At 45.0% G+C, this 23188-nt stretch overlaps 2 protein-coding genes across 2 annotated transcripts; both read right to left on the reverse strand.

The window, feature by feature from the left end:
- Nucleotides 1-10175: 10175 nt before the first annotated feature.
- On the reverse strand, nt 10176-11185 carry LOC124664229. The gene is made up of 2 exons (XM_047201802.1): nt 11080-11185; nt 10176-10369 (listed from the first exon to the last, which is right to left on the reverse strand). Exons 1-2 carry the CDS (start codon nt 11183-11185, stop codon nt 10176-10178), a joined length of 300 nt encoding a protein of 99 aa, XP_047057758.1.
- A 6533-nt stretch (nt 11186-17718) lies between these two features.
- LOC124684507 (nuclear intron maturase 3, mitochondrial-like) lies at nt 17719-19950 on the reverse strand. The gene has a single exon (XM_047218805.1). The coding sequence runs from the start codon at nt 19948-19950 to the stop codon at nt 17743-17745; it is 2208 nt and encodes a 735-aa protein (XP_047074761.1). The 3' UTR covers nt 17719-17742.
- Between the last annotated feature and the right edge of the window lie 3238 nt (nt 19951-23188).

Here is a 23188-nt window from a genome sequence, read left to right on the forward strand (position 1 = left end):
CTTCTATTTAAAAAATCATATTTTTGGAAGTAAATAAAAAAACATCTGTAATGTAGTTGGCAGAGCCGATCAACCAGCCTGTCGTTCCCTGCATAGGTTGCATTATATGTGACCGAGGATACACACCCCTTGCAAGCTAGGTTGTCGAACCACAAAGTTCACGTCGTACTGCCGCACAAGAAGTTCAGGCACACAAAAGAACATAACATAGGAATTACCTACCACGTCAAATTTGCCACCACCAGATAATCTACTGGATCAAAACACCAAAAACTCTCTCTGCATCAACCGTGCAGTCAAACTGAGACGGAAATAAAGCAGTCGGACAAATATTCACAGTTTTTTGGCAGTCATTCTTTATATAACAAAATGTTAATCATAATTCTATTCAAACTCAAAAAGTGATACTGGAACTAAAGAAGAAAAAACATCTCGAATGTAGCTGAAAGACTGATCAACCAGCCTGTTGTTTCCCTGCATAGGCGCTGCATTGTATGTGAACGTGCGCCACACGTACGTACGTGGTTTACTACACGCGCAGAAGGAATGATCGCGGCCGTGCGCTGGTTACATTGATTGATTGATTAACTGGCTATTCATGTCGTCGAGCGTCGCCATCGATGGATCTATCGTACTACGGTACGTACGTGCACGAATCCTACGCGGGATACGATCGATACCATACGCGAGCTTCCCATTGCATCGCAGTGGCTAAGCTCTAGCTGCCGTTTTGACTTGCGGAGGTGTGTGCCATGTTACCCGCTTTGAGTGAGACACGGGTACGTACGCATATGTACGGCATCTTAGTTGCACACCACATGCATGGACGACTCATTACCCACACGCCCCTCTCTATCTTGGTGAAGGTGCTAGACCTACAACCATGTGATGCCAATTCACTCAAACTCCTTGGATGCAACTCTATGAAAATTAGGTTTAGTGGTACAAAAATTAATATTACAGCCATTTCACAATATGTAAACAGATACTTGCTCGCTTCGATTTTTTGTTCGCCGCAGCAAGCCTTCTTGTCGATTTTCGTTAAAGAAATTGTTTCTTTGTCCAAATATTCAGCTAATAACATTCCAAGGGCCCTTTTTGCCTTGCATAAACTAAAATGACAACTAGGTGTCGTTTTGTACAAGGCGAAGTGGAAAAGAGTTCAAAAACAAGAAGCAGAAACCAAAATTTGATCTACCACTACATATTACAATTACATACATTGTTTTTTTGAAACTATCAATTACATACATTGAGCGCACTTAAACCCTATAGCTACACAAATTTCATTGGTTGGTGAGTCTGTCAATTATAGGTGCCCACTAATGTCGATGAGTGGTGTAAGCTTTCCAAATTGCCATCTTCAAGACTTCTTCGATCTTGGCTTTTGAGCAGGCCTAGGACTCAAGCAAGCAGCATAAACTGTATACTACTAACACATGGTTATTTGGGAACCACTGTTTGAAGAAGCTTGCATATGTCTAGTTTTCCATATTGTTCAAATTACAGCTGCTCGAAACCCTAAGCCAGTTTGCCTAAATCCTAAACACTTATCCTGTTTCAGTCAGGACAAAAAAAAAACCTATCGAGGCAACAAGCAATATCATCAACGACACCTCCAGCAACGCTATCCTACATAGACCAAATGCAAAATGGATCACTTGATGTCGTTAGACTGATGGAGTAAACAACTATTAAGAAAACCGTTTTAAGAATTATCAGTCGACTCTTAAACCGTTAGATCATTTCGTGCTAACCATGCGTTGCAATATGAGATACAATTGAGTTGTTCCTATTGCACATGGGTTGCAACTGAGAGTTTACTAGTTGCACAGGAGTTGCAACTGAGAAAGATTCAAAGGATGTTGGATTGCTTCATGATGTGTGCTAGTCATGAGTTACAATATGGGTTGGAACTAAGATTTGATGTAGTCACTTGTCTAGAATTAATCACTTCCTTAAGAAAACTTGTTATGCTAGTAGACGTCACGGATTGCATGTAGAATGGCCACCATCCATCTCCGGGTTCCAGCCATATGTATATTTATTTGCGCTCAATGTGGCAGTAGTTTTTGTTTGAACACCCCATGTCTCTCATGGCAGTTGGTTTTGTATGCAAGAAACAAAGGGATGAAAATAAGGACAAGAAAACAAAACGCTCATCTGCTGAACTACGTTCTTAACTCGAGCCACACCATGCAATGCATGCGTGCAATTACAAGATAGATAATCGATCGAGCTATTGACGCCATTACTACATAACACATTGAATTCCGTGGGGGCAGGATCCTGTTCCCAGAGATTTGGCCTCAGAGGTAGTTATGGTTCGAGCTAGGGCCATAGCAGGTACTTGGCCTAGCAAAGTCCACCACTGTTCATGGATCGAGCGATAGATACACTGAGATCAATCGATGGATCTATCATGGCCGGCCTGTATATGCAAGCCATGACATCTCTAGCTGCCCACCCTATACAACGAGAGCGAGAGAAAGGAACGCACATTGATGGTTTTGCTTTTGACAATATGGAGTATAGCTAGCTCGATCGACCATAAATAATAGAGTAATTACATATAAACTTGAATGAGCCGAATCATTGTGTCGATATGGATATAGCCATATGCATGCATGCTAGGTAGAAATGGTCCTGCAGTACGTGATATACGCTTGGATCGTGTGTGTATTTATACGAGCGAGTATACATGTCGACCGTACGTGTGGATCCATTGATAGATCGATATCGAGCCCAAGATATATATGCAGCATCACATGGTGTACGCAGCCGGCCGCCGCCGTAACGCGGTTTCGTGCATATAGGTGGATCGATCAATGTACGTGATACGCTAGCTCATATGTGATGTGCATGGCACGGGCCGGCACGTGACAGTCGTTGGGAACCTATGGAGATGCATGAGACGTCGTGCATGCATGTATATATGTGTGTATGCCTAAGACGTCCACGCCTCCTCAACCCCCACCCCAACCCTAACCGCCGCCGCCGCCGATAGCGCCGCTGGGGCAAAGACTCACGGGGCGTGGCGGGGGCCCTTCCTCGTCGACGTGGGGGACGGCGGACGAGATCTTCTCCTCGACGCATACGGCGGATCAGCCGGCGCGGGTGATGGGCGGCGGCGGCTCTGCGCTGCGGACCCCCTCCTCCCGTAGGCTTCTTCCGCGACATGAGGTCGCCCGGGGCAGCAGCCTTGGGTACGACGGTGGAGGTGGCCCTCTTCTTCACCGGAGAGGGTCGGCCTGCGGTTGGTGGTGGTGGATCTATCGATCTATCACCGCGTTCTGGCGGCGTGATGGAGAAGCATGGAAGCTGGCGACGGTGTCGCCGGTGGAGGGTTGGAGTGGCCAGCCCGGGATGGTCGCCGACGTGGGGGTCCAACCTGAATAAAGGCGGCGGTCCTAGGGCCTCTCTTGCGTGGAGAGGAAGACCTACCGGAGGCATGGACTCATGATCTGGCCGGTGTGTTGAGTTCCGGAACGCTCTGCCAGCGAATGTAACAGTGCTTTTTGCATGGAGTTTGCTGGATCGGTGGTATTCGGTCGTGCGCACCCATGCTTTTATTCCGACCGATTGGTTCTGGAGGGAGCGGCGCGAATCTCTTTTTCTATGTTGACATCAAGTGACTATGGATCCATGATGAAAGTCGGAAGAAGAGAATTTCATGAAGGTCGGAGGGGAGGACTAGCCAAGGGAGGTTGAAGTCTCCGCGCTGTTGATAGACTTGCTTGATGTTCCGGGCTTCACGGCAGCGGTATGAAAGTGGGGGCGACAACATAGGTGAAGTTCAGAGTCCTACCTTTCAGGGTGAAAACCCAAGGTCTGGCCTTAACTGGTTGTGCTTGGCAATGACCTTGTTGGAGGCATTGTTTTGAGAGCGGGGACTATCTTCAGGGTGAAAACCTAAGATCTTTGATCGGGCGACGACGGTGTTAGAGCACTGTTCCCTTCTTGGAGGCGTCGTTTTTGGAGAGTCTGTATTTCAGGTGTTGTCTTGACGGTGGATGTATCGCTGTTGTTAGGCCCGAGATACTGTAGCAGGACTTTTGTTTCTTAGTTTTCCTTTCCTTTTTTTGGCTGTGTGCATCCGTAGTGCCATTAGGGTGGTGCGTTGTTGCAGAGGCTGGATGTAATTGGTATCTTTTTTATATTAATATATTCCCTTTATCGAAAAAATGTGTGTATGCCTTGAGCCCTTGATGGCAATGCAAGATAGCCAGGACTACTAGTATTGGATGAGGAAGATGATTCATGTATTTAGTAATGATAAGTTCACTGTTAGATCCATGTATTTAGTGTTGAAAACATGAGATGTGAAATGACCGCATCGTAAAATATGGTGGTTGAAGGTGCCACTCAAAATAAATGTTTCGTTGTGGTTAACTTTTCATACAAGTATTTTGACAAAGGATCAATGTTCTGATTAGGCGAGGTTGGAAAGGTAAAGATGGCAAATGATACTTCTATGATGAACTACAAACCATAGATCATTTGTTCTTTGAATGCAAATTAACTAGATTTGTTTGGGGTGTGGTCAAATGCGTGACTGGAGTTTTGGATATCCCGGTAAAGTTTAACGATCTGAGTTGTTTACTTTCCATAGTAAAGTTAGAAACCTTTTTATTGTAGGCATAGCCGCATAGCTGATGTTGTTTGGGCGTTATGGTACGTAGACAAGAAATTTTGCTTCATCATGTGTACCCGAGTTATCCGACTGTAGTGGTTTGCAGAGAACAAAGGTGCGTCCGGCGCATCTCAGCGTGGCCCAACAGGTGGTAACTGAATGCTTCGACACAAAGGAAGGTTGGGCTCCCTGTCGAGAAGAATTGGAGTTGGTCCGAGAAAAAATCTTGGACTGTTGCTGTCGAATGGGTGGATGCTGAGTTCCTGGCCTTGATGTAATAGAAGTTTTTGTGGTTCCCAAGTTGTACGTGTAAACCTTGGTAGAAGGTAAAATATGTTATCTTAGATGGTGTTCTTTAGTTCGTTACGTTTTGGTAGAGGTAGCCTGTTTTGACGTATAGAACTCTCCAGTTTCAGGGGTTCTCAAGGGTTGCAACAAAACTATGACACTTGGCTTCATTTCGATGAAATCAAGAGCTGGCAGATGCTCAATTCGAAAAGAAAGAAAAAAGGCATGCCGACTAGCTAGCTCAACCGGGAGCTGGGAGTTCTCGCTCGATTGAAAGTTAGCTTAATTCTTAGTTAACTTTGCTAGTCATGAGGAGGATTATGGGTTGTAACTAATATTTTTCTAGCTGCAACTAACAGTTTGGGATTGATTTATTTTTCATGGTCGTCATGAGTTGCAACATGTTTGGAGCTGATATTGAATTGACGCAACATAACTAAGAATCGACTGAGAGTTAGTCCTCCCTTCCAAAAACATAAGATATAATATAACTAGTATGTGCAATAGATCGAACAGTAAACCGTATGGAGTACGCTAGTACTTTCACCCACGGATTAAATATATTTTACAGTGCATGCACGCAGTTCAAGCAGTGAGAACTGTAGAGTTCGACCTTCTTACAGCACACTCGTATGCATGCACGCACAACCACACGGCCTTCAAGTCATGTACGCACGTACGTACACGCCGGGAGAACTCTCTGCAGGCATTTGGATTGGAGCCATGCAGGCATGCATACCGGCCAAATTTCACTGCAAGCGGGCCCTGAGCCAGCTGAACTTAAACATGGAACAAAATGCACGTCGATCCATCCACACAGACTTGATAAATACACATACAGATTGATTTAAGAATCATGAATGATGACTCTAGCAGAGGCTGTAATCTGTATATGGTGCCAATGAACCTGCAGGCGTCGATCCAAATTTGAAATTGAAGTTCTGATAGGCCGTACGTTTTCTTGGGGCAAATGATGCGTGTATTGATAAAAATTGAATATATGCCCCTACTTGTAAATTGGTCCCAGCACGTACTGCACCGGTGGAACAGCTATATCCGCAGGCTCGATCGATGCTCTTGCCAGAGGATCTTTTTTTTTTTTTTTTTTTTTTTGCGAGTAAAAGAAAGTAACATTAATCTGGCAAAGTTACACAAAGGACCCCGAAGGAAATCCGATTACAAGCACACCCCTGTGCAACTCGAACACGACGACGATGGTGGCACGGCGCTGTCGGTGGCGCGCCGCCGCCTCTGCTCCTTAAGACGCCTTGGATCAGGAGCATCCCCATGACGGACGGGAAGTCGCCGAGCACCGGCCGCAAGGACCTACACCGAACGCCACCATCAACATCGATCCAGATCAAGCCACCCTCCTCCACGCTTATTCCAGCAGCCGGCGCCGCCGTCCCACGGTCACCGGCGAGGGAAAGACGCCCACGCCAACTCCAAGAAGCTGCGAGCGCGCCAGAGGTGGAAGATCGCCTGCAAGAGCTCCAAGGAACACCGCCGACGAAGAGGAAGACTCCCACCTGCAAAAGCCACTCCGGCTGCGCCTCCTCCTCCCCGACGCCTCCGGCTGGCCGCGAAAGAAAACCTGCACTATATACACACCGCCGCTCGGGGTCCCCCCGTCCTCCCGCCGCCGGAGCAGCTGGCGGAGGGCGAGGCGGCCGCCGAGACGGCGATGGCGAGGCGGCTCTCCTCCGGTCGCTCAGAAAATCACCCTTCTCAACTGTAGACGGGGAAGGGATAAAGCCAAGGCTCCTCTTGCTAGAGGATCTTGGCCCTGCTCTCCCAGTAATTAGGATATCTTTGAGTATTTATAGCATGGGGCTGCAAAATATTTACTGACCACAGCGAGGTTAAGGGCATCTATTGGCACTTTGGCTGTTTGTCTTTTGTATCCCAGCCATCCTCATTTTCTTTTAGAAATACCTCCGACCTCGGAACAGTTGCGCATTTCATTGTTGTCGAGTTTATTCCACTTTTTACTCGATATACGTGTGTGTTCCACATTTTACGCTCTAAATGAACATGTAACAAAGATTATCTGGATTGCTTCCATAGTTTACCCAAAGTTGCTACCAAATTGCAGGTTTTACACTTCTCAACCTAATTCTACCAAGCCCCGGTTGAAAATCCTAAATTCTACCAAGCCAGACCCATCCATCAAGTCGAGGTGCCTACATTCTAAGGAGCGTTTGAGTTGTCAGTTTATCTGTTTCACTACGGTTCGATATGGTTGTAGGCTTCAACGTGAAGCTGGTCGTTGGTTTAGTGTGATACCCGTGCGTTGTGCGCTGGCTTGTCGTTAGGGTGACGTGTTCCCACACAGTCATGGCCAAGATGGTGCCCTTTGTCTTGAGCTTCACCGGCTTGCTTCTAGTGAATCCAGGTTCCACAGTAAAACCCCTAACACTACGCTCACACGATAGAGTGTCGTTGGCCGGGTGGTTCGCTTGTGGCTTGGTATTAGCCGGGTTTAACAATTTGTTGTCGATTGGGTCAGGCTTAAGCCACAATGCACGTCACCGTATTGACCCTACGACGCGACCATTCTAGACTAGATTGGACTAAACATCCATACGGAGCGCACCCATGAGATCGATGTACGCTTTCGATGGGTGATTCCACATAGACCTGATAGATGGGTCATGTTTACAAAATTAGGTGGGATAACTAAATTGTGCAAAACCCGACATTCGGTAACAATTCATAAGTAAATTTGGTGATTTATGTCGCAGTACAGTCGGGAGTAAAAAGCGGCATACTACGCGTGTCTTTGTAGAAAAGCAGATTATGCGACTATGTTTTGTTGATAAGCCTTTGGCACACAATTAGTTCGTTGATATTTGATTCACGTACGTGAACAAAATCATAATCATGCATGCGGGTTATATACCTGATACATGATAGGGGTCATGTAGACAAGGCATATATTTTCCATCTGACATGGTGTAAGCTGGATTAATAGTATTGTTTTCGACATGAATTAATAATTACACTGCCATTTCAGATACCCGGCCGGTCAGGCGGCCCCTACTGGTCGTTTCATCATTGTATAGAACAGGATAAGGTCAAGTGTTAAATGTCATGTGTGCTACGTCATGTCTGACTTGAATCATGATTTATACACAGTGTATGGAATCATTGTCGACTATCTCAGTCTTGGTTTTTCAACTTTCTACCGATTGTCACGGCTCACAGGCCGGCTTCCGTGGGATTTAGCCGAACTGGAACGACTAGTTTGGGCCTCTCCCAAGAGGGAGGGAAAGAGAGAAAAGAACTGGGCCTGCTGAAGAAAAGGACCGTCCGTTGCACGCACTGGAGAAAGACACACGAAGCAAACTGTTTCCCTCAAAAAAACAAAAAACAAAAACATGAAGGAAAACCGTCATACGGATTGGGGAATTCAGAATTGCTCTGAATGTGACCCTTGAACTAAAGCGAATTTTTGGAACCCGATTAAACTTACTCGACCACTAAATTATATAGCTACCCGACCATTAATTTATACAAAAAATGTAAGAGAGGATTTCCTTTAGAATATTCATGTGAAACTTGTGATTTTTGCCTACCCTACATACTTTCAAATTTGGGGAGTATAAAAATTGGCACGCACATACATACTTGCATCCTCGACATGCAGAAAAATTCTTTGGAATTTTTGGAGGTCCGAAAATATGGATTTTGAGGCGCTACAGTAACTCGGTTTCCGTTGAACCTAGGTTCCAACACGTATTTGCACGATTGTGCTGGCGATGTGGTTCCAATTTCTTCAACTGGTGATCCCATCGGTTCTCTTGTTCGAACTGTGTTTTCGGCCAAGAACAACAATGGATCAATGTTGAGAGTGGATTATAACGTCATTTTTGTGCCATGTCTTTTGCTAGTTGCAGCGCATCGATGAAGACGGCAATGCCGCAGCGGATAAATTCTCATGGTTCCATATCCATCCTGACCGCACGCGCACGGTATCACCGTGGTGTTTTGATCCCAAGAATGGCAGGCTCTAGATCAAGCGAACTATTTTCTAGTGGCTCGGCATGCATGTCTTGACAGTTGTGGCGGCGATTGTGGTATTAGTTTACTTTCTTCTATGGATTTGCCATTCATCATTTCATGATTTGGATCATGTTAGTCGTGATACGTTAACGAAACATATGTTCAAAAACCGGCCTTTCTAGGGTGTAATTAAAAAGATTATGATGCATGTATCTCGCATGAAGCATATATTATATGTCGTTATGGTTAGATCAAGTCACCTATCCTTAGGAGTGAGCGTGCACACTTCTTTTATATAACCTAGATTCAGAAATTTCATATCTCCGCTTTCTTAGGAATCTTGTTTCACTGTTCGTTGTTTCTTTTAATGCCATGCCCTATTCGTGGAAAAGAAGTTGCCCAAGGAAACTTCGTTTTCCGTAAGGCATAGCCATTTATAAGTCTGATCAAGTAGCATGCAAGTTTTAAAACACGAATTATGTGGGTACCCGGTAGTGAAAACACCCACAGATTGTGGGGCTTGATGAATGGTATTTGTAGATAGACTTTTCTTGCTTTCTACCTAAAATAAAAGCGAATACTCTAGCAATGCGTAAGTCCAGCCCTCCGTGGGATAAAGATCAATGCTCCTTTATAATAGGGTTCGTGTAGATCTAAGTTGACTTTCAGAAAGTATGACTTGAGTTTACCAAAGTCCAACTTGCGCATCTTTCATCCATATAACTGAAGTTATACTTTTGATAAATTGTTCGAAATGAACCTCCTTGCATAACAAAAAAAAAGCAAGGTAAGGGTTGCCTAGAGATACGTTTTTTTCTAGACCCCATAATGTGTAGGGGCTTTCAGCACTGGATACTCTTTATTTATGCTTTTGATGTACAAAAGTATTTCCGATTGACTTAGACATAAAAAAAATCTCAAGCAATTTAAAATTTGCAAATAAATTTACGTTAGATAAAGATCAATGCTTAGAAAACAGAAATAGACACTAAAACAAGGTGGTCAAAGACTCAGCACGGCAATTCCAAAGTCCAAACTGCTCTGTCCAAGGCAGAGCACAGTCAAACACGAGAGCTAGCGCACAAAGGAAGCTGCCTGCTTCAACTTGCTGCGTCCATCCCATCCAGAAACTATACAAAAACCTTCATCTTCTATACACATGGTCAGGCTGGTCGGAGGGGTGTAGCACATGCCATGAACTCGTGATGCGTTGGCAAATGGCAACTAGCCTAGTCTCCTGACTCTCCGCTCAGCACGGGACGGCAGCATCTCTGTCACAGCGCCAGAGCGGCGGCAGGCTCCAGAACGGCCTCTTCTGCTTCGCCGGCGGCGCTCCGGCTGCGACGGCGGCTGCCCTGTCCGAGCTCAGCATGTCCCACATCACCTGCACGTCGTTGTACCCGCACGTCTGCACGTCCTGGTGCAGGTTCAGGGCGCCGCACTCTACATCCACAGACATTCATCATCACATTCACGAAATTATCAAAGAAATTTTGTAATGAAGCAGTGTTTAGAACTACTACGAGTGCTAATTGGAGGAATCGTTATGTTCTGAGAAAATAGAAAGATCGGATAACGAATCATTCATGGTAACCACCATGTAAGGGCTGCAGATTAGGTGGTCCAAGGGAATCTATAATTGTCCACATGGAATCGAAAATGGGCGGTTGGTAGCACGAAGATATCATGCCCCAAGCTAATTCTTGGTGTGGAGCGCGCAGGAGATAGCGTGCATGGACCATTAGCTACCCATCTCTGATGATCCATTTGGTTGTTTCTCGTGGTATTATCTTTTCTGGTTATTCCATGGACTAGCACAGCCGAACCAGCTTGAACTCTGTCTCCTACCAGTTCGTAATTAGTATGGCATGGCAGGTTTGCCTGCAAAATCTTGAGCCTGACTAGCAAACGCCATTCGAGGAATTAAAACAAGGAGTTAAGCGAGTACTTTTTGGATAGAAATAGAAGGCGAGTAGATTAGTAAACGAGTTGGAACTTGGAAGTTCTTGAGTTTTGACTGCATTGTGTGTGTGCAAAATCTTGAATTTGGCGAGTGTTCATCTAGTTGACGCTTTTTGCTGCAAGAAGCATGCATCGATGTGTGTACAGTACATACGAGCTGAGCAGAGTGAGTGGTTGGTGGCTACGCTTACCGGCCTTGCGCACGCGCGCGCGGGCGGCGGCGACGGCGAGCCTGCAGGCGCGGCGCACGGGCGCGACCACCCTCGCACACCACCACGCCATGACGCGCGTCCCCATCTGCTGATGCTGCCGCTGCCGGTGCCGCCGTGTCTCGGGCTGCCTCGCCTCGCCTTCGTCGCCGGCGCCAGCGCCGGCAAAAGGCTCCGCCGAACGCCGGGAGCGGGCGCCCAGCCTCGCCATGGGTGGCACTGGCAGACAACCGACGCCGCAGCCTAGGGAGGAGCCTGCCTCGACTCGCCTCTCTTTTCCACCCCAGGCTCCCAGTCCTAGCTAGCCCCACTCCCCTTTCCGTTCTATATAAGCAGCGTGCGCGTTGAGGACCCGCACAGTCCCAAGGTCTCCTCCCACACAAACATTTTATCCCACGCAAAGAGCCAACAAAAAACGTGCAAATTCAGCAAAAATTGGGAGCAAACATTTCGTAATTCTGCAACGATTCCTGTTGCCACGGATGACATGTTCCGTGCATAATCGATATTTCAACTCGCCACCACCGCCTCCACCTCTAGTCGGTCCCCGCTCCCCTCCAGCTCGGCATCGGGAGGGTGAGGACCCGATCTATGGTGGAGTTTTCAATAAAAGTAGACTTTTTATAATCAGTTTAGGGTTTTAGTGGCTGTCTTTTTTTTTGTCTTCACGTCAATGTAGATGGCATCGTCTACGATTAGCGATCTTCATCCCTCCGTTCGACGACGGGATTGTTTTCCTAACGTCAACGGTGGCATTGGAGATTAATTTTCTCTTGTTATAGTCCTTCAAATCTTGGTTCGCCGGATTGATTCGGACTTTTTCTCATGATTGCCGTCAGGAGGATTGTCCTTGAAATATTTGTCCGGGATTCTCCGTCTTAGACAATGGTAAAGAAGATGAGGGAAAAGGGAGAAAGGAGAAAAAATAAAAAATAAAAAATAAAACAAAAACAACTGACAGGTGGGTATTTTAGCGAGAAATTTACCTTTGCGGTGCTATTTTACAAGTTATGTTCTGCCATCGCAAATTTAAGGTCGTTGAACCGCTTTTTCCAGCATTTATGCATGTTTTGAAGGTCGTGGATATAACAGGTCTGTCTTTTTACATGTGATAGGACATAGAGGTCTGTTAAAGATACCCTAAGTGTCTAGGGAAATACCAATTTCTTAGGTTGCCTTGTGATTTGACATGATCTCCTTCTGAGTTGTTGCGTGTAGGCTCGGATAGATGGGCATGGGCTGTACCGCGCGTGGTACACGAGCTGAACTTCACGTGCTCCCCCACCGAAATCATCTCGTAACCCGGGGTCACTCACTCCTGCAGATGCCGTGCGAAGCGGTTGCTTAGCTAGCAAGTGCGGGGTTTTACCTATTCGACGTCGTCGCTCCCTCCGAGAAAACTCACCGGAATTCGTATTCTACAGATCTTCATCTGCCAATGCTGAGTGGATATCTCGTCGAGTCACCGGGGGAAAGGAAGAAGAAAGAGAAACCCAAGCAGGATGCAATCATACGATAGTTGTGACTCGTGACCTGTGATTGGGTGACTGACTACAACATGGTCACGTTTCAGATCGCGCCGGCCGCCTGTGACGCCCACCGTGATCGCCGGCTGTCGCATGACGCGATCTCCAGCTCGACTCTCGATCGAGCCCTATGGATTCCAGGCCACGGGATTTCTCCCCGTCCAGTCCGCATGGACCAACCGCCCTCTCGTCCGTACTCCATGGAAGCACAGACGAGCAATCATGGTGCTAACCTTGTTTGCCCGCACGGCAGCACGGACGAACACGCGCTGTTCCCTTGGAACGTGTCCATGCTGCTCGTGGAATGTTGTATCTGGAAACAAATCATGGTAACAGGAGCGCACGTATACGATCAAGAACAGCTTCCAGTTTAGCAGACGCCAATGCACAGCCATGTGAGAGGGGTAGCAGCAGAAGTAGCCACTTGGAGACTTGGCCATGGATGACAGCGCGCCCCTCATGACGATGGTGATGCATCGGCCTGAATTACACAGTAGTACATGATCAGTTCATAACAATCAAGGTCAGTCAAGGGGACAGGCAGACACTGCAGCGATTATCTTGACATGATTAAAGAGTTGTCAGCCGAAACATCCGGTTGCAGGGGATTTATCTTTTATTCGATTGCACATGGGGTCAAGCCTCAGAATAGCAAGTCTGTTCAAAAACACAGCTTGCCGTGGGCTAATTAAGAATAAATGGTTGGTGCTAACCAGTGCTGAAGTGTGTCATGATATGAGATCCAATAAAGGTAGATAACTTAATGATATAAGGGTAACATTGCATGCTACTGGCAGCGGCAGCAGCAAAGAGTAACATCGGAGATATAGCATTGATCTTGTAGCAATGAGAAGACCTGACAAGGAAACACATGCATATAATACTCAGACCAACTGTATTCAGAATTTCAGATATCAGCCAAGCAGACAAAGTATGCAGCCTGCATCAATGATATCTAGATGATAGATACTGAAATAGTTGCAATTTCAATGAAACTAAAGCACAAAACAGCATGCTGAACCAAATTTGTTGAAATGCAAGAAACAGGAGTAAGAACTGGCCACACTACACCCTTAAAGCCACACATCTCACTGAACTCCTAAAATATGCTGCAACCACCAACCTTTATACCTAGTGAAAATTTGCAGCCAGGCTATCAGAACAAAAAAAGAAAAATCATATAAAATGGCAGAGCAGACATATTAAGGAAACAATCAATTTGCCAACTAAATATTACAAAACATACTTCCTTATTTATATCAATATAAAACTGACCCAAGAAGCGCATGGTTACTTCATAATAATAGTCCTGATATGTAATACTAATACCCCAGCCCTCTCTGTAGGTCCCAAGGTAGCGTAAATGTGATAGCACGATGAGCAAAACAACGTTCTCAACAAAATGTCAGCAGACACTACATAACTTACTTAGCTAGAATATCCACTCAGAAACATGTCTAATAAGCAAGAACTAACCGGGAACACAGAGCCCAAAGGTAAAACTTTTACTAGGCAAACAACTGAGCATTCTCCCAAATATATTTCCTGAGATGCAGAGTTTGAATTGTGTATTTAGTCGTTGAAGTGATTCAAGTGCTTGACTGCTTGTGCTCCAACTACGCCCTATTCCATCAAGAACAATGCATGTGTTTCTAACACCTGAAAGGTTAGAAACAGAGAGTGAGATAGACATTGACCTGAGTTACAGTAATGATCAGTTCATAGCAATCATGGCCAGTCAAGCAAACAGACAGACCCTGCAACAATTATCTTGACATGATTAAAGAGTTGTCAACAGGAGCATCCAGTAGCAGGGTTTTTCTTTTCAATTTGGTTGCACATGGGTTCAAGCCTCAGAATAGAAAGTCTGTTCCAAAACAGAGTATAACGTGTGCTTCCAAAGCTCATTAAGATTAAATGGTTGGTGCTAACCAGTACTGAAGTGTATCATGATATGAGAGTTCACTTAGGTGGAGAGCTTAATGAAAAGGGAAACATTGCATACTTATGACAGCAGCAGCAAAAAAGAGTAACATGGGAGATAATAAGAAGACCTGCCAAGGAAACACATGGTTTCGAAAAGAAAAAAAAAGATAAGGAAACACATGTATATCACATTCAGCCTAACGGTATTCAGAATTTCAGAAACAGGCCAAGCAGACAAAGCATGCAGCCTGCATCAATGATGATATATAGATGATTTAAGAAAATATCGAATTGCTTACAATTTTCAGTGAAACTATTAAGCCTAAAACAGCCTCCTGAACCAAAATTATTGTATAAAGTATACATGCAAGAAGCGGATGGGTGTAGGTGGAAGGAACGTGAGTAAGAACTGGCCACACTACACCCTCAAAGCCACGCATCTCACTGAACTCCTAAATATGCTGCAACCACCAAACTTTAAACCTAGTTCAGTTTTGAGCCAGGCTCTCAAAACAAAACAAAAAATCATATAAAATGGCAGGGCAGACATATTAAGGACACAATGAGTTTGCCACATAACTATGACAGAACTTTACTTCCTGAATTATGTAAATATAAAACTACCTCGAGAAGCACATGGTTACTTCATAATAATAGTCGTGATATGTAATACCCCAGCCCTCTGTAGGACCCAATGTACCGTAAATGTGATAGCGCGACAGCAAACAACATTATCAAAAAAAATTCAGTAACTTACTTAACTAGAATATCCACTCAGAAACATGTCCAATAAGCAAGAAATAACCGGGAACACGAGCCCAAGGGAAAAACTTTTACTGCTTAAATAGCTGAACATTCTCCAGAATATATTTCCTGAGATGCAGAATTTGAATTGTGTATCGAGTCGTTGAAGTGGTTCAAGTGCTTCTGCTCCAACTACGCCCCATTCCATCAAGAACGATACACGCCGTTCATAACACCTGAAAGGTTACAAAAGGAGAGTGAGACAGACATCTCAGCAAGTGACCCAAAGAAGTGGTTTACCCCCTGCCATAATTCCATAAACGTGACATTTGGGACCCTAAGAAATACAAATTGAAAGCAGTGCTTCCATACTTATCTAAAAATCAAGATCAGTGGGAGTTGGTCAGATACCTTCCTTCATGATTTCCTTCTCATCCACAGAACGTAATCACAGTGGAATGCAACGCTATGGAATGCAATGACATGCACGCATGATTCACAAGAGCACCTTGCCTTGATAGATATCACATGGTACCAGTACTGATTGCGGCCAGAAGCAGCATTTTTTGCACAATATCGATCCAGATATTTATTAATGCACATGTAATGCATGCCAAACACACAAAAAGCATGAATCGCACATTGATTTGATGCATAAATATAAGCTCTCAGTTTACAGCTGGACTACACCTCAAGAATGCAATAAACTTTTAATATGTACAGTGAACAAATTCCAATGCACTTAGCACAAGATGAAAAGATTCAACCATAAATCACCAACACAAATTTCGAACCAGGGAGTCACTTGGCTTAACTGTGACAAAGGCTTGGTGGTGAAACCCTGACATGAGGCACTGAACCTGATAATTAAAAAGCACAACCTCTTAATACCAGACCTCTAAGCATGAAAATACATACTCTTAAACCTGATGGAACGGATGGAGTAGCTAAGTCCACAATTCTGTATCTTTTTGGCATACCACAAAACTTGGTAAATAAATACTCTATGAACATTGACACAAAGCAATCTACACCTTTTCCGTTAACATGAAATTATAACTAACCATCTTCATGAGTTAAACCGCACAGGATTACTGCAAAGGAACCACGCCACACCTCCTAGCAGTTAGCTTGGACGGCTTCATCCTCACAACTAGCTTCTTGCTAACTTTTGCTTCTTTGCTTTAGCCTTGTTAGTGTTGTAGCTGTTTTGCTTTGACTTGCTAGCTGTGTAGCTGTTTAAGTTTTGTAAGCCTTTGCGCCTTCTCGGCATCTTCTAAAACAGAATGATGTGTATTTCGATGTGTGTTTGAGAAATAATGAGCAGGAAAGAAAAGGCGTGTGCACATGAGAAAGGCTCAATTCAGATTGACAAAACGGTTAATCAAGTCAACCAATTCTCTCGTAAGCTTTCTGGAAACGTTAAGGAGTTCCCCACAGCTTCCATGCTCAGATTCTCACAAAAACTGTCCCTAAGAAAATTGAAAAAACTAATTAATCTACAGATCACCCTGCAACCTGAACTGAACCACAAGGGATAGTGTTTCTCAAATCCAGAGATTCCTGGCAGGACACACCAATCCTCATGAAATGCTTGAACCTGCACTAATCAGGACGGTCGCTTGGTAGTACTTAGACATCGTCAAATATTCCATGATCTCCATTCACATCATATTCCTGAATCTTCCATCTGCCTGCCTCCTTTTGGAGTAGCAATAGCAGCAGCAGGCACGGCGAGGATGAACAGGAGGGAACCTCACATTCCAGTCCCTTTGCATGCAGTTGTTGAACTGGAGCGGTTAGGGGAGGAAAGAGAAGTGGCTGGTTTGGCTAATCCTTGGATTAAGGACTGGTTTTATTAGCCCAATATTGGCCCAAAAGCCTAGCTTTTTTTTACAGTGAAACCATTGGGGAAACCTATGGTCCCAAAAGCCTGACTTGAACCTATATTTCACCCCGCCTACATGAGCCTCCAGAAGTGAAGATGGAGCCAAACTCCTAGAAAGAAAATTGAAGGTAATCCATAGTAAAATGTAAGACTACCAAGTTTGGTTCACTTCTGGAAAGGTATATAAACAATGCACAGTGGGTTGAAAAAGAATTAGCCTGTGATTTGATACCTGAGTAACATTGATACGAAGTTAGTTTTCACATGAGATGCTAAAACTAGCATGCCACAGCAATCCTGAACAGAGAATAGATAAGATAATCAAATATTCAGCTAATGACACTGACACGTAGCAGCATTTTGATCAGAACACATACCTCTGAAAAAATAATCAGTATTTGTTCGACCCAATGACATGATGGATATCCAGGATATTTACAATGCAGATCTAACTCCACCAAATGCAATCAACACTAGATGCACTTGGCAAGCACTGCAATATTGCATCTTTGTGTGAGCTGTGTGTTTCAAACGCGGTTATCGTACATTTGCTTTTATATTTCACACTACATCAACAAACTGGGTACAATCAATATCTTGGAGTGTAATCTTGCCAAGAAGCAGATCGCTTGCATGCATGGAGCACAACGGGAGGCATTTCTTGTTCAAACTCTCATGAATGGCACTTAGTCCTTGGACCCACTTCTTTTCATTCAAAGGATCAACATTAAGGCGATTCTGCAGAAGACGAATTCTGTAAAGGGTAGTGTCTGTTCCAGCACAAAAATGTGCCAGGCATGGATGGGAGGTCTCATCGACTGCTAATCTGACCAAGATCATTGTCAAGGCTCCATCCACAGGCTTCGGATCGGAGAGATTCTTATCACCCATCATCTTGATCTCCCGCTCCATTGGGAAGTACACTTCTGGCACTCCATCTTCATTTGTCACCTTCAAATCCTTTGTGTAATGGCTAATTGCTTGCCTCTTGGTGCACTCATGCTTCTCCGCCAATGTCAGGAAGCATGAGAACCTCAAGTGATAGCTCACAACAATCTTGACCATCTTGAAATTCCGACAGCAGCAGAAGAAATCTAGCCACCTCCTCCCGACCCCGGCATACCATTTGATGATATCTGCATCATCCAAACAGAGAAGCAGCTTTATTGGCCGTGGACGTCCCATGGAATTTGTGAACCCAGCCAACTTTACCGCTTTTCTTACAAGCTCTATTGGTGCATTGACCCTCATCTTCAACTCTGTCAAGTCCTCGACAGTCCTCTTCTCGTATTGTCTTTCGTCCTCCTCCTCTTCTAGCCTCTCCACATCCTCAGTCATGTCATAGCCCCTCCTCGGCATCAAGAACCTGTTCAGTGCTTCCTGTAACTGATCATAGGAATCCACCAAAGCTGGTGGCAACTGATCCCTCACCCTATTCAATGACAAGAAGTCACCAGACGTGAACAACCGGTGCCAGTAACGGCAATGGTCCTGCGACTTGAAGTATTCGACCACCGTCTCCTCTGCCCAACCCTTGAACTCCAGCTGCACTTCACCCTCAATGCGGAAATCAAACTCAAACTCGTGCCCCCGCCTCACCTTCTTGAACAAGTGGTTGAGTATCTTCAACCCGAGCTTCTTCCTCCGAGTCTCCCGAGCATTCTTCAGCTCCTGCGCCTCCGCCGCCTTCCTCTTCAGATACATCTTCCTCGCCCTCTTGGCCTTCTCCGACATGGGAGGGTGCAAGACCGAGGGCGGCACGGCCTGGAACTCCATCCCCAGGAACTCCATCTTCTCTGACACCGCGCTGTGGACTGAGCTCCCGAACCTGTCAACCTTTACTGACAAGTCCTTCTCCAAGACAGTGAGGATCCTGTCTCTGACCTCGAGCGTGAGCATCTTCGACCCGGTGGTCACAACCATCATCTCGTCGAGGTACCGGACCGCGTACACTCGGACCGGCGTGTGCAGGACGCTCTCATCCTTAACTCTGGGGTTGTTCTTGTGCACCTCCTCTCGGATGGTCATTATTTCACGATCCACGGGATCGAAGAATATGTTGAGCAGCGTGCCGGTGAGGTCCGACTCCTGCGGGAGCCCGCGGCTGAGCTCGGAACCGCCGAGCTCGAAGGTTACGGCGTCGGAGAGGAAGAGCTCGCGCAGGTAGTCGAGGAACCCGGGGTCGTCGATTTTACCGGAGATGGCGTCGAGCAGGTGGCGGACGTGGCGGGGCCCGAAGGGCTGGCGCGGGATGGCGGCGCGGAAGAACCAGGTGGCGCTGGGGATGGAGCGGAGGTAGCGGATGGCGGCGTGGCGGGCGCGGTAGGCGAAGGTGGCGGCGCGCGGGGCGAAGACGGCGTCGAGGGCGGAGGCGGCGGAGAGGATGGCGAGGCGGAGCGGGAGGGTGGGGAGGGCGAGCGGGCGGCCCTTGAGGCGGGACGGGATGAGTAGGCGGAGGTGGGAGGTGGGGGAGGTGGGGGAGGCGGTGGTGGTGGGGAGCGGAGGGGGGAGAGGAGGGGGAGCAGCGGAGGGGTGGGAGCGGCGGCGGAGGAGGAGGGCGGAGGCGAGGAGGAGCGAGGGGTGGGAGAGGAGCGGGAGGAGGGAGTGGAAGCGGCGGGTGGCGGCGGAGTAGTGGTCCCGGCGTAGCAGGGCCTCGAGCTCCGCGGCAGAGAGCGGCGCCGGCGCCGGCGCGGATACGGTGGCGGTGGAGAGAGTGCGGGGTGTGGGGAGGAGAACGCGGCGGTGCGCCCGCGCGAGGCGGGGTAGCATGTGCGGCGCGTAGAGGTGGGCGGCGGACCGGCGGTGGGCGGGAGGAAGTGGAGGTTTGCGACTGCCGCGGCGAGAGCGAGGCTGCCGGCGTTGCGGCGCGAGTAGTTGGGCCCCGGAAGGGCGGAGACAAGAGCCCGCCAGCCTTTTGGCTCTCACAATTCACAAAGCACTTCACCTTTCACTAAAAAAAAAAACACTTCACCTAAACATCAAACCATAGATCAAAACTCAAAACGAATACTAGCAAATCATCGCAAAGAATGTAAATCACAAAGAATGACATGAAAATTCATCGCAAAGAATGTACTCTAGCAAAAAATCATCGCAAAAAATGACTTTGGGGTGCTGCCTGCGTGATCCTTGCCTGGTTTAATGTCATTTTCTCCATCCACTAATCGTTTTGCGTGTGTGAAAAGATGGAAAAGTAGGTTTACTTTTTTAGAAACATACTACAACCGCAGACGCTCATATACACGCATCCCTATGAACATACACATGTATACACATATACCATACTATGAGCATCTTCGAAAGACTGAGAAGGTAGATTGAATTTTAAAATTGATGAGGTCACAATAGACGCCTCGTTGCCCCTCACCCTTCATTTCTTTCTGGCTGGCTTACCAAGTTGCAAGTGCATGCACATAGATACGCTTTTTGTCTTTTGCTAATGCCTCGCACACGCATCCACATGTTTGATACGTACTTCATATCACAAACAAGCCAAGGCTTATGTCCGTGTACCACCGGGTAATTTACTACGACCGATGTGTATCAAGTTACAACCAGGCACAAATATTTCGTGTTGCTGCTCTGGACGAACATGGCAGTCATGATGTTGATTGCACTTTGACTCCAAGAATTCTGGTACACGTTGTTGACATGTTGTACCACCGCCGAGGACAAAACAGTCCAACTCTTTCAAAGAGAAATGGAGATGCCACGTAGAGATGGTGCATAGACATAATTCGTTTTCTTGGGACAAAAGACATTGTCAAAACTAAATATGTAGATACATATAAACGTTTGACATAAGTTGTATCTTGTGTGAATCGTCTCTTACTAGTTATTATTCTGAGCAAATGTTAGACAAGTATATGTCTCAACTTTTCGTAACTGATAAGCTATTTATATTAAGAACAGATACATTATATTTTACTCGCAATAAATTGATCTTCCCTGTGGCGGTCTATAATCGAGTAATCTATTGATGCATCGTCGTCATACTTCAAAAGGTTGTGAAGAAAATGAGAACCGCATAGCTACGGTGAGCTATATTCCATTATTTAAATCAAACATGAAATATATACGAGGAACTTCTAAATCTGATCAACCTATTTTCATAAAACTGAACATCTTTAAAAATTAAATCTCCATCTCAGTTACTCTCACCACCTCTAGATGCTTCTTTAGAAAAGGTTATGTCAGGAATTTTGTATGGTTATGACCAATAGAGTACTATAAGACTGAGATATGGACACTTCCGCATATCCTTTACTAATTCCGTTGTTATAAAAAATGTTCAAACCATTCCAATTTCTTTTATACCCTTTGAGTTATAGGGTACTTCGATTTATAATGCTTTGACTTTTGAAGAGATTACTTCTTCTGTTCTTCATTAATTGGTGATCTTTTCGACATTACTATTGGCGGCCCTTGAACTTTCAAGGTTGTCGAAAAGTGTAATTTACAATTGAGTTACATACATAAATCATTCATTTAGAATTGCACCTCTTACTAATTAAACAAACACATGGTATCAAACTTTTTGATAACAAAGTAGTATAGGTGAATATGGTTATAAATGTAAGTATGTAACAAATGAGGCGGGTAATTTATGCATTACTCGATATAATCATATATCAAATTTAAAAAAATGGTTGACCATGCCTGTCCCACGGTTATAGAGTTATTAATCGAATATGCATTCTACATATTATCGGCTTGTTGCTTTAACGTTTAAATATATTGTGTTAGTCACCTATCACCACCTACTACATATGTTTCCATCTATTTCTCTAGTCCTCTTCTTTTGGTACCATTATTCTCCTCTTAGTGGATAGCCGATGTATTCTTGTCATCCTCATCACTTTCTGTTGTACTAACCAGATTGTAGGAAGGCTTAGCATAGAAATTAATTAAGTTGACGACTTCTCAATACACATTTCTTCAAACATCACCACTGAGAAATCGTGAGCATCAATTATGACAGAATGTTAAAATGTGTCCTTCCTCGTGGAATGATCCACAACAAAATCCTTCCACCCATTTTTAAAGAACAACCCTTCAGTGTCTGGAGAAAGATATTCAAGCCATGGGTTGCCACTTTGACCTAATAGGCAAACCACTCCGATCTCATTCTCAAGGTATTGGTTGAATGATGGTTAATATATTGTAAAGGTTACGCATGGAAATTTGTTAACAATGTGAAATACATATGCAATACAATCACAACTCCAAGAGAAAACTATCAACACAAATATGACATGCTATATCATCTGTGGGACTAAAAGGCTACCAAGTTGTATCGGGCTAGTAAAAATAGTCTAAGCTAATAGCCCCAAATATGGAAAATGTACTAATAACATGTGGGTACATATGATAGATGAAAAGAATAGAACTTTAGAGAGGCTAAAAATTAAAGCTATCTCAAATAACCAATAAAGTAGCACAATTTTAATGCTTGAAATCCATAGAATTTATATTCGCTCCCAACAAAATGTGCATTAACTAAAAAAATTGTCATTACACATGCGACATGTTCCATGCAACAGACGACATATAAATGCATCTGTTTCAAATTTTTATGAGTGCATTTTTAAAATAGCATAGTGATAAATGATTCTGACATTTATTAAACAATATAGTAATGCACATCGAACAATATCCATCTAAAAAAACTTGTATTTGGGGGAAATAGATAATTAGTACAATCTACTTAACATCGAGCAATCAAGTGAGTTCCAAAAAGGTCAAAAATGCATGCGTACACTTGATGCTCAACTCAGCCCCCCCCCCCTCCCCCACTCTCGAGTCTATCAACGGATTAAAATGTTAATTATATTATTGGTCAAACCCCATATTTAACATCTCTTGAGATTATCTCGTGCATTCCTGTGGCAGGCTCCCTGTTCTTGCTCAATCCTTGAGCCTGGTTATCCAAGTAACAACAACTATAACCTTGTGTTTGCATAATGATCAATGAAATAAGAGGTGCGTTAATTATTCAAAGATCTAA

This window comes from Lolium rigidum, chromosome 1 (genome assembly GCF_022539505.1).
Source record: "Lolium rigidum isolate FL_2022 chromosome 1, APGP_CSIRO_Lrig_0.1, whole genome shotgun sequence".
NCBI classification, from domain to species: Eukaryota; Viridiplantae; Streptophyta; class Magnoliopsida; order Poales; family Poaceae; genus Lolium; species Lolium rigidum.

Excerpts from the sequence above, each read along its gene's own strand:
- LOC124664229 (XM_047201802.1), bottom strand. The coding sequence starts at position 11,185 with ATGGGGACGCGCGTCATGGCGTGGTGGTGTGCGAGGGTGGTCGCGCCC. Across the intron at positions 10,370-11,079 it reads CGCGCGCGTGCGCAAGGCCG|AGTGCGGCGCCCTGAACCTG; the intron begins GTAAGCGTAGCC and ends CTGTGGATGTAG.
- LOC124684507 (XM_047218805.1), bottom strand. The coding sequence starts at position 19,950 with ATGCTACCCCGCCTCGCGCGGGCGCACCGCCGCGTTCTCCTCCCCACA.